General features: G+C 38.5%; 1 protein-coding gene across 3 annotated transcripts; it reads left to right on the top strand.

The window, feature by feature from the left end:
• The first annotated feature begins 553 nt into the window (after positions 1–553).
• On the top strand, positions 554–11,210 carry LOC134312508 (nuclear factor 7, brain-like). 3 transcript variants are annotated; one of them, XM_062994500.1, is made up of 8 exons: positions 554–625; positions 4,824–4,905; positions 5,461–6,050; positions 6,741–6,836; positions 6,918–7,151; positions 8,994–9,141; positions 9,304–9,330; positions 9,432–11,210. In XM_062994500.1, exons 3-8 carry the CDS (start codon positions 5,463–5,465, stop codon positions 9,980–9,982), a joined length of 1,644 nt encoding a protein of 547 aa, XP_062850570.1. In that variant the 5' UTR covers positions 554–625; positions 4,824–4,905; positions 5,461–5,462; the 3' UTR covers positions 9,983–11,210. The 3 variants fall into 3 exon arrangements, with proteins under 3 accessions (XP_062850570.1, XP_062850568.1, XP_062850569.1); XM_062994498.1 differs by having other exon boundaries at positions 4,824–6,050; XM_062994499.1 differs by lacking the exon at positions 554–625 and adding an exon at positions 650–664 and having other exon boundaries at positions 4,824–6,050.
• Positions 11,211–12,562: the final 1,352 nt, after the last annotated feature.

Below are 12,562 nucleotides of genomic sequence, written 5' to 3'. Positions count from 1 at the left end.
TTTTTAGTAATATGAACTATAGGAGTAAACTAAATGCTTTTTATTGGCAAAGAGAGGTTATATTAAATGCAGAGGTGTCAATAATTGTGGCACATGAGGTTTTGTTAAAAATTATTTATATTCATATTATTTTATATTTATATTATTATTATTATTCATATTTATAATATTATTTATTGAGAACATTTTTTGAGAATTTATTGAGAATAAATTTACTCCAGTTAAAAGTTTGATTTTTTTCAGTGAGATTAATTAATTAATGAACCAAAAGTGGTTCTTCTGTACTAGGGATGCCAGTAATCATGGAGGAGACTGTATTTAAAAGCTGCTTACATCTGTGAGCACATTTAAAGAAGTTAAAACCATTTATTTCCACAAAGTTTGAATGATGGGTGTTTTGTTTTGGTCATATCAGAAGGTGCATTGTGGTCCATGCTGTAATTTCACATGGTGAAGGCGCCACCTGGTGACCAAAACCATCGTGCCTTCACCCTGGTGAAACGAAAGTTGAACACAGAACTGTTGGCGCAGATGAAGTCTATTTTCGACGAAGTGCAAAGTCCACCTTGAAATAAAGCAGCTCGGAGAGGAAATTTATTCAGCTTTATTACTGAAAGTGTTTGTGGTGAGAGAGCTTCCTGTTTTACACCATTTCTACACCGTGGTAATGTTAGTTCTTAAAATAACCATTGGGTAACTAACTACCTGTAATGCACTTAATCAGTTGTGCTGTTTATGCATATTTTAGACGCTCCCTTCTTAAAACTCAGATCAACATTTGTTAAATTTCGTTAACTAAAAAAAAACAGAAACTTTTTGAGATGTTTTATTTGTAGTTTGTTTTATGTTTACTGCAGACGAGGTTACAGCCGTGTTATTTATTTTTGGATGTTTATTGACCGTATACGAAATGTCAGGGTGATGTCTAAAAATAAACTAAAATGTACTTTACCACGGTCATTTACCACCATCACTTATTGTTTATATTTGGTTTATGTTTGGTCTTTTATTTTGTTAAAACTCTTGAACATGTAGCATGTGTGTAATCAGATATGAGAATATTTTCATTACAAACAAAAGTTTTTTTTTTTTAAACCTACATTAAACAAGTGGATTATTGATCTGATCAGTCAGATAAATGTGACCGACTTTGTTATGCAGTAATTACAACTAAATAAATTTTTTATGGTTTTTATTTTATTATTAAATATTATTATGAAGGCAGCTCAGGTGGCGCAGTGGTAAAAGAGAATACATTGTATCGAATCTCAGCTCTGCCTTACTGGCTTGAGGCCAAGCCCGGAGTGGCTAATCGGGAGATTCGGGACGATTCCCGATGGGCCGGCTCATGTCAGTCTCGAGTTTGGGCCGGTTGGATGGGAAAAATAATTTTGACACTTATCTAATCTTCTTCTTGCATTCATTCTCCATTCATCTGACAGCGCAGCCCCTACATCGCAGTAGATTAGATGGGTTCTACCATCTGAGGGAATTCTTTCCTCCCAAATGTTTAAGTTAGTTGGGCCCACGAGGCGTCTTTTCTGGACCCCAGTTGCAGCCGGTAAAGAGAGATATGGAAATAATTTTGTATTGTCACTGTAAGGCTATTGCGCAACATTTGCAATGTCAACTTAGCGTAGTTTATTTTGTAGAACCCAGTACACATCATTAATCACAAATATCCAGTTTCAAGCTGAAAATAATAAACATAATTTGAAGTGTAATATATTAAATAGCCTAACTCATTATTGTAATGTTTTTGTTCCGACGCTACTGTACTGATGATCCCGAGGAGGCCATGACTACTGAAGGGACAGGTAGAGGATAGTCTAACAGAGTTATTTAAACTAAGATTGTTATTTGTAATGTAAAATATAACGTAGACAATATACATGATATATGTTATATTGTTCAGACATTCAGAAAGATGTCAGCACGATAGCTTAATTTATTTTAACAAATGGAGACAAATAGCCTAAATCACTATCAATTTTACACCGTCATAATATAAGCTAAATTGTTAAAAAAAAACAAAAAAAACAACTTCAAGCATGTTATGTTATTCAGCAAAATAGGCTGACCCTTAATGAAATGTTTTTTTTAGCCTCAGAGCAGCAGATAAGCCATGTCTCATGTCTATAGACAATAACACCGTTATTAATAAAGTTGCAGAAACCAGTGCACTGCTTAGGAGGCTTTTGATGCTGTAGGTAGCCTACTAAATATGTGTGTAGTGAAGCTACTTAAGAGTTTAGTGTAAACCTAACAATAGATCACCTCTCTGTTGGGAAGACAAATGCAATTTTAATTTCAAATTATTTTTATTTCAACTTATTGCTCCTGTACAAATGTAAATACGTTTTCATCTTTATCAAATTTTTTTTACCTTTTAAATCTTTATTTGATTTAAATTTGAAATAAACATGTTTAAGTGAAGTGTTTTCTGTTAACTAACCAACATACAGGTGCTGGTCATAAAATTAAAATATGATAAAAAAGTTGATTTATTTCAGTAATTCCATTCAAAAAGTGAAACTTGTATATTATATTCATTCATTACACACAGACTGATATATTTCAAATGTTTATTTCTTTTAATGTTGATGATTATAACTGACAACTAATGAAAACCCCAAATTCAGTATCTCAGAAAATTAGAATATTACTTAAGACCAATACAAAAAAAGGATTTTTAGAAATGTTGGCCAACTGAAAAGTATGAAGATGAAAAGTATGAGCATGTACAGAACTCAATACTTAGTTGGGGCTCCTTTTGCCTGGATTACTGCAGCAATGCCGCGTGGCATGGAGTACACCAGTCTGTGGCACTGCTCAGGTGTTATGAGAGCCCAGGTTGCTCTGATAGTGGCCTTCAGCTCCTCTGAATTGTTGGGTCTGGCGTATCACATCTTCCTCTTCACAATACCCCATAGATTTTCTATGGGGTTAAGGTCAGGCAAGTTTGCTGGCCAATTAAGAACAGGGATACCATGGTCCTTAAACCAGGTACTGGTAGCTTTGGCACTGTGTGCAGGTGCCAAGTCCTGTTGGAAAATGAAATCTGCATTTCTATAAAGTTGGTCAGCAGCAGGAAGCATGAAGTGCTCTAAAACTTCCTGGTAGACGGCGGCGTTGACCTCGGACCTCAGAAAACACAGTGGACCAACACCAGCAGATGACATGGCACTCCAAACCATCACTGACTGTGGAAACTTTACACTGGACCTCAAGCAACGTGGAATCTGTGCCTCTCCTCTCTTCCTCCAGACTCTGGGACCTTGATTTCCAAAGGTAATGCAAAATTTACTTTCATCAGAGAACATAACTTTGGACCACTCAGCAGTCCTTTTTGTCTTTAGCTCAGGCAAGGCGCTTCTGACGCTGTCTCTTGTTCAAGAGTGGCTTGACACAAGGAATGCGACAGCTGAAACCCATGTCTTGCATACGTCTGTGCGTGGTGGTTCTTGAAGCACTGACTCCAGCTGCAGTCAACTCTTTGTGAATCTCCCCCACATTTTTGAATGGGTTTTGTTTCACAATCCTCTCCAGGGTGTGGTTATCCCTATTGCTTGTACACTTTTTTCTACCACATCTTTTCCTTCCCTTCGCCTCTCTATTAATGTGCTTGGACACAGAGCTCTGTGAACAGCCAGCCTCTTTAGCAATGACCTTTTGTGTCTTGCCCTCCTTGTGCAAGGTGTCAATGGTCGTCTTTTGGACAACTGTCAAGTCAGCAGTCTTGCCCATAATTGTGTAGCCTACAGAACTAGACTGAGAGACCATTTAAAGGCCTTTGCAGGTGTTTTAAGTTAATTAGCTGATTAGAGTGTGGCACCAGGTGTCTTCAATATTGTACCTTGTCACAATATTCTAATTTTCTGAGATACTGAATTTGGGGTTTTCATTAGTTGTCAGTTATAATCATCAACATTAAAAGAAATAAACATTTGAAATATATCAGTCTGTGTGTAATGAATATAATATACAAGTTTCACTTTTTTAATGGAATTACTGAAATAAATCAACTTTTTCATGATATTCTAATTTTATGACCAGCACCTGTATACCTGAACTTATACCCAATAAAAAGGCATTGTAAGAGCTAGCAGCTGTTTCATTTATTCAAATTCCTCCTCCATGGAAAAAGTGGGCCGGGTTTGGGCATGAAACTCCCGAGCTGAAAAAGGGGCCCACTCCGGCCCTGCTTGAGGCTGAGCGGCTATATGAACAACAATTGGCCTGTTGTTCAGTCGGGGGGCGGGACAAAGAGCCGGATGTGGCTCTCTCTGTCAGAAGGGTGCAATTACGACCTCTGCTGGCTGATTAGAGGCACCCACACAGAGATGAGGAAGGAGTGCTCTTAGGGTGTGTCTCTCCACATGCAGTGCTAGGTGGCACAACACTTGTCAGTGTGTGGGTGGCAAAAATGCATCCGGCTTGCTGCTCATATGTGGGTTAGCTTCGATCTCCTCGGTCAGGCCAGGGTTCGGCATGGGCAGAGAGGATGCACGATGCAAATTGGACAATTGGACGCACTAAAGGGGGAGAAAAAGGGGGAGAAAATGCAAAAAAAAAAAAAAAACGTTACACGTGTTTTATTTTGTCTCCATCTCCCGTTTGTGATTGGTTCCTAATTATTGTATACACCTGTTTTTTATATTGTTCTCTTGATTAGTTTGTGTAATAATATTCTTGGTTTGCTGTTGTCCTGGGTGACATAATGTGACCTATGCTGTAAACCATGTCAATGTTTTCTGCATTTGCTCATTTAAAACTTTGCTGATTATGCAAATGTATTTTTCCTCCTCCTGCATGTCCCACAGGACACGACAGAGTTGTTCTAAAACTGGGGATCAAGACTTTACATGGAGTCACCTGAGATTTTTAGGAATTGCTAACAAAAAGGTCTAAGTAAAAAAATATAACTTATGACATTTGATAATAATTATTTACATTTTTGATGACATAATTTGGAACTTTTATCTTGTTCATGATAAATTCAGCTATGTAAAGTGCATCAGGATAACGATACGTGTCCACTTGTGGCTGATGCTGCTGGTCGTGTTTGTGAGGTTTGGCTGGGTTTTGTCATGACGAATGAAAAGTTCCTTTTGTAAAACCCTTGCTATAATTAAATGTGTTGAAGAACCCCTGTGTACTCTTTTTCTTTTTCATGTGAGTTTGTCATGTGAGTATGAATATGATATGTTAATAACAGTAATGAAATACATTTGTAAAAAATATTAATACCAAAAAAAAGAAAATAATTTAGCTAGCATTCTGCTGAATTTGCCCTTCTTTACAATAATGCACTAAAATAAAAAAGCCCACATGGTGCTGAGTGTGGTATTGGTAGTTTAGCAGAAAGTTTGAGCCCTTAACATGTGGTCACTGGCCAAATATTTTAAGGACCTCTAAAATATTGTCTGAAATAATTATTCTTCTTGTCTCTCTCTTCAGTTATGGCTTTCTCCAGTAGTTTCTTGTCTGAAAATCAGCTCCAGTGCTCCATCTGTCTGGATGTGTTCACTGACCCAGTCTCTACTCCATGTGGACACAACTTCTGCATGATCTGTCTCAAAAAATACTGGGACACTAGTTTAATCTGCCAGTCTCCAGTTTGTCAAAAGGAATTCCCTAAAAGACCTGAACTTAATGTAAATACTTTCATCTCTGGTCTGGCTGCTGAGTTTAAGAAATCAGTTCAGGTGAAATCCATTAGCGCTGCAGAACAACTTCCCTCCAAACCTACAAATGTGCTGTGTGATTACTGCACTGAGGAGAAGCTGGAGGCTGTAAAGTCCTGTCTGGATTGTGGAGTTTCTTACTGTAACACTCATCTGATGCTTCATAAAACTACAGCTAAACTGAAGAAGCACAAACTGATCGATCCTGTGCAGAACCTGGAGGATTACAACTGCCAGAAACATGAGAAACCTCTGGAGATGTTCTGTAGAGATGACCAGATGTGTGTATGTCAGTTCTGCATGGAGCGGGACCACAAGAACCACAGAACTGTTCCTATAGAGGAGGAGAGTGGAGTGAAGAAGGTGAGGAGCATTGTGACACAGTGAGTGGAAACAGCTGCTGTTTTAAAGCATCATTGAACTAGATGATTAAATCATTACTGGCCGATTCTGATTATAGATAGATTGAAGTTTGAATGGTAATTGTACATAGTACACCAAAAGTAAGTAGGTCATTTTTTATTTCTGCAATTGTTTGTTTTTTGTTGTTTGAACAAATGTCTTTGTTCAAACAACATTTTCCTTAAATTCAATTCTTTAAAAGTTTATTGTGCAGTTTCAGCTGGGTCATGATTAAACACACAGCAACTTGGTTTTATACTGTCTTTGGTGATTATGATTGGCTGCAGCTGGTGACTACTCTGTGCCCATATCTATAAGGCTAAGTTGACCGCACCCATTAGACTGGGCCACCAGCATTACAATTGACAGGTTTAGTAGGCTCAGTCTTGTAAGTCTGCCACTTGAAGCCATTTAATGCAAATTTAGGTCCCCAAATCATCTCTCCCCTTATGCTGAGAGAAACTTATGCATTCAGATGTATTACAAGAACCATCAAGAAACAGGTCTACCACAAACTACAAGCTGGTTGAATACTAGTGATCTTTTTTGTAATTTCACAGGCATTATTTACATATTAAAATATTAATTATTATTATTATTTCTTATTGTATTTTTCCCATTTGGGTGTTTTATTTTCTCTTTCTGTGATAGAACCAGCTTGGTGAGACTCAAGCAGAAGTTCAGCAGATGATTCAGGAACGACTGAAGAAGATCGATGAAATCAAAACCTCTGTAGAACTCAATAAAGTGAGTCATAATTTAGTCTATAATGTTGAGTAAAATTTTTAACTTAAATAAAAATATATAATTTAATTTCTCTCCTTTTAGAAAAACACAGAGAAGGACAAAGCCGACAGTATGAAGGTGTTCAGATCTCTGATGAGCTGCATTGAGAGAAACCAGGCTGAGCTTATTAAAGTGATGGAAGAGAAGCAGAGAGCAGCAGAGCGTCAGGCTGAAGAGTTCATTAAAGATCTGGAGCAGGAAATCACTGAACTAAAGAGGAGAAACACTGAGCTGGAACAGATCTCCAACATTGAGGATCATCTCCACTTTCTAAAGGTCAGGGTCCATCTGTTCCTCAGAAGTAGTGAAAACTTTACCAGAGAGGTCAGTGGATAAAATATAAATTAAAGTTTTAATGCTAAACAAGGTGGTTCTCTCTTAAAAAAACAGTCCTTTCCTTCAATAAAATGATCCTGTTGCTTTGTAACCAGCAGGCTTGTCATCCTGTGGATAAATCTTGTAGATGTTTTAATTAGGGATCTTTTGACATAATGGTGTTTCATTAATTCAGTCCAGAGACGGGCAGCTTGTGGTGTCGCTACATCTTCATAAGACACTTTATGTTGTACACTTTAGTAATACAGAACCCACCACTCTGGTCTTTAACATTTGCTGCTCATAGGCATTATTAAGCAGTTATAAACATTGATTTAAATCCTCTATTTAAAAAAAATATATTATGAACAATAACAAATAAAGTAAAAAAAAAAAAAAACTGTTGAGGAGAAAAAAACGGTGATTGGCTGCTCAGCAACTTACAGGATCCTATAAAAAAACACCCATTAGCAGCTGCCAGAAAGGGCAAGATATGCTTATAAAATCATTCTATGTAAAAAACCTACCTGTTTGTTAGTGAAGATAATTGAAGCTCAAGCCCACCGTAAACCAAAACATAAATACACACCATTAGGCTATGCATCACTCACAGAGAACAAAATAAGCACAACAGTCTCCTAAAATGGCTGCTGATTGCAACATTCACATCTGTGGCTCTGGCTCTGAAAAGTAGCTGCATTCAGACACTAAAAAAGCATAGTGGCTCGAGATTTTTTTACTTCTAAAACTAAAGCAATTCATTTTTCACACACAGGAGACATATTTGATTAGTCTTGCTGACCACACACACGTGCACATTTAATGTTATCCACTTTAGTCTGAAAAAAACCCTTAAAAATAGTGCCGATCAGTGAATATAAATGACAAAAACAATGACTGCTGTTATAGGACGTGTGTATCTACAAGAGAAGTGTATAGTATAGTATGACAAGTAACACAAGTAAGTCATGAGTTGATTCATTTGAAGCGAATCATAAGTTTCTATTCACAGTTATCTCTCCGTGTTTACTGTAATCAATGAATGTTGCGGTTTTAAATAAACACCAGATACTACAGAACATTCTGTGTGACTCTGTGTGATTCTGCTTACCTAAAAAGCTCAGGCTTGATTAAACTGGCTGTTACCACACTCATTCTGCCTGTGGAGCTAAAAGTTTTCTGTCAGTCAGAGCAGATGATCCTGAACTAGCAAACTTAGTGATTGATGCACTTTTGCCTCTGCTTGGCTCTGTGAAGTAACGTTTTCTGCTCTTATGAAAAGCAAGAACCACTTACGATTTACGAAAGTGAATCACGAATTTATAATGTTTATAAATAATAAATTTATAATGTGCTGATAGAATCGGCTCAGATGAGATCGGACTGTATTATCTTTTTGAAGTAAATATTTAAATAAGCAAAATTGCATTGTATGTATGATGTGCGCAAGTTCGAGTAAGTCAAGTCTGAAGTCTAAGTGTATGCATTGTATGCAACTCGAGGCACCAACTTGAGTGCACATTTCTGCCTCCAGGGGCCAGTGATAGCTCAGTGGTTAAGGTACTGGACTAGTAAACAGAAGGTTGCCGGTTCAAGCCCCGCCACCACCAAGTTGCCACTGTTGGGTCCCTGAGCAAGGCCCTTAACCCTCAATTGCTCATTGTGTAAGTCGCTTTGGATAAAAGCGTCTGCTAAATGCTGAAAATGTAAATGTAAATGCCTCCACGTTTATAGAACTCTCCACATATTAGTACAGTTAAATCTCTGATCATTCTGATCCTCCTCTGTCCTGCTGTACTGTAGATTTACCCGTCCATGTGCAGTCCTCCACCCACCAAGAACTTGACTGATACCAAGATTAACCCTCATCTGAATGTGGAGACTCTGAGGAGAACTTTGTCTCAGCTTCAGGAATCTCTCAACATGGAAATGGAGAAGATTGTTGAGATCGGTAAGTACTGGGAACTACTTGATCTGCAAGAATTTGTGATGAGGTTAAACAGAGGAACTGAACAATATCCTGATACTAGAAATGTATTATTGATGTCTGGTGTCTTAGATGCTTTGTAAAATGTAAAAGAATTATATTGTTCATTATTCTTTTTCTAAACAGAACTGAAGAGAATTCAACAACATGCAGGTATGTGAACACTCATTGATCACATGACTAAATCTAAACACATTCACCATTATTCACTGTTCTCTGTTCAAATGGGTTTAAATTGTGTTTCTTTTTCTCAGTGGACGTGACTCTGGATCCTGATACAGCTCATCATTACCTCATCCTGTCTGATGATGGAAAACAAGTGAAGCATGGAAAGAAACGACAGAATCTCCCTGATAATCCAGAGAGGTTTGATTATTGTGTCTGTGTGCTGGGAAAGCAGGGATTCTCTTCAGGAAGATTTTACTATGAGGTGCAGGTCAGCGGAAAGACAGACTGGGATTTAGGAGTGGCCAAAGAGTCCATTAACAGGAAGGGGAAGATTAAACTCACTCCTGAGAATGGATACTGGTGTATGTGGTTAAGGAATAAAACTGAATATGAGGTTGGTGAACAGGCTTCCCCTGTTGTCCTCACACTGAAACAGGCTCCTCAGAAGGTGGGGGTGTTTGTGGATTATGAGGAGGGTTTGGTCTCCTTCTATGATGTAGATGCCAGCTCTCATATCCACTTTTACATTGGTCAGTCTTTTACTGAGAAACTCTATCCGTACTTCAGTCCCTTTCTTAATAATGAAGGTAAAAATTCAGCACCACTGATCATCAAACCTGTTAAACAATCTGATTGAGATTTATTTTCTACAAAATTTTATAAATTAATAAAAAATTTATAATTTAACACTCTCTGATAATAAAGAACTGGAATTAAGATTAAAGATACAGTGTATATGGTGTAAAAATATATTTTAAAATATCCGTAATTTAGTGTTTCTTAACTGTAATAATTGAATGTTGTCACGTGGGAAGAAAGGACGCAAATGCAGAAGTAAAATAATAACAAAATATTTTATTTATTTATTAAGGATAACAGAAAGATAAACAGCTAACAAAAAACAGAACACAAAAACCCGATCGGAAACTCCGACGGAGCTGCTGACGCAACTAAATGAAAAATAGTCAAAAGAAAACCGAATGAAGAGAGCGGGACGCGAACCCCGATCAGCCGCGTGACAGCCGGGAGCGTTACCACCGCGCTGAAGCGGTGCTGGGAAACGGGAGCGCGAGAACCCCTAAAACGTTTAGGAGCGAGGGGAGAGGAGGGGAACTCCGAGGAGCGCTAGACCCACCACCGCGATTAGCTATAGCAGTGAACGGTCGGCGCGCTCTGGGTCGCGGAGCTGACACACACCGATCTGAAACAAGAAAGAAACAAATAGGCAAAGATAGACTGCGGATTCGAACCGGGGATATCTGGCACTACAACCGCTTGCTCAACGGAGTCGCCACCCAGCGGTTGGAGAATCCAATGTTCAAATTAACTAAAGGCACTGGTGCCAAAATTACCATCAGCGCTAAAACTGCGCTGAGTGAAAACCGCTAATGCTAATGCTAGCGCAAAATGAACTGCAGTACGAGGACTGCGCGGCGTCGCACCACACTATATCTAAGAGACCAAAAGAACATACCAATTACCTCAAACCTTGCGGTTTTACTTACCCGAATGGCATACGCCACCAGGGCTACCAGCTAAGGCTACGAACGTGTGGACGAGCTGCCACCACGGACCGAAAACAAACAAAGGTGCGACACCCGCTGCTGTGTGGAGCTGGCTTAAATAGTCAGCCCCACAGCTGCGGGTGATCAGCACTAATTGGGAGGCCTGGTATAAGAGGCCTTTGTTTTCTGAGCTCTGTAATGTCTGCTTCGCTGGGAACCCGGGGCACGTTCACCAGCTACCACAGACCTCGTTATAAATGTAATAATTTTTATATTTTATATGTCAAATTTCTTGTCGGTTGTTTGGTGTGTGAATAAAATCTATGAATTATTAATAATAAAGCACGGTAAGTCTTACAATGGTAATAAATCATTTATATGAAGGAAATTACATGCTTCTATTTTTGCAGCAGTTCTTTTCTTTTGACTGAATGGGCACAGATTCCCACAGACATGAGTCAAAAACTTGTGAGAAGCTTCTCAGATGAGTAGCTGTTTTTCTAGCTAAAAAGATCACAAATCATTTCACATTTAATATGATTTGGTTTTGAACAGGATTTCCAACAAGCTCATGGTCAGGTGTCTAAATACTTTTGGGCATATAGTGTAGCAACATTAGCTTTGAAAAGTTTTGGATAACTGATGAAGAACAAACTGTGTAAAATACATTTTGGCTGAACTGTTGCTTTAATCATCCATTACCAGGCACCGTTTAGCTCGGGAGAGGAGATGTCGCAGGGAATGCAGGAAGGACTCGTCCAGCTTGTTCTCACTCAGGTCCAGCTCTGTGAGGGAGCGCTATATGGAATTGTCCCACTTTGCACCTATAACAGCCTCCACTCTTTAAAAAGAGCTTTTACAATGTGTCTGTGATAATCTGTGCTCATTCCTCAAAGACGTCCTGTCTCAAAATCAACATTCTAGTTCATCCCAAAGGTGTTTAACAGTGTTAAAGTCAGGGTTAGGGTGCAGGCTTCAAGTTCCTTCACACCACACTTACCAAACCAGGTCTTTATGGAACTGAGACACATTCATGCTAGAACAAAAAAGGCCTTCATCAAACAGTTGTGTCAAAGAGAATGTATATAATTAACTCCACATAGTTCTAGTACACAACAAGTGCAAATGAACCACCTGAAGTCAAGAGTTAGGAAAGATGGTTATGGTACTGTACTAGTAATCAGAAGGTCTCCAGTTCAAACCCCATAACTGCTAAGTTGCCACTGTTGGGTGCCTGAGCAAGGCCCTTAACCCTTGTTTAAATTGTATTCAGATATAATTATCAGTCAATTTTAATAAGATCATTTGCTAAATTCCTCAAATGTAAATGTGTCCACATGGTTTTGATCACAAGATGTGTAACCTTTGGTGCAAATGTGAGAAATGGTTTTTAATGGGCTGGTGCTCATTTCCAGTGTTCTCAACCGGATTCACTTTTCTGAGTGTGGAGGGTATCAGTGTCAGTGTGTTTAAAACTTCATGCATTCATTCATTCTCACTAACTGCTTCATTTTGGTCAGGGTGGTGGTGGGTTTGGAGCCATCAGGAAACAACGGACGCACAAGACACCCAATACAGGTCTCCATTACAGAGCAACACACATTCACTCACTCACTCATTCATTCATTAAGAAACAGAGAAACAGATTGTCAGATAAAAACATTGTCAGACATTGTCAGATAAAACAGAAACAAAAATCTTTGGCATCATAG

Source organism: Trichomycterus rosablanca, chromosome 4, assembly GCF_030014385.1.
Source record: "Trichomycterus rosablanca isolate fTriRos1 chromosome 4, fTriRos1.hap1, whole genome shotgun sequence".
Lineage (NCBI taxonomy): Eukaryota > Metazoa > Chordata > Actinopteri > Siluriformes > Trichomycteridae > Trichomycterus > Trichomycterus rosablanca.
This window is presented reverse-complemented; position numbering and strand designations above follow the sequence as displayed.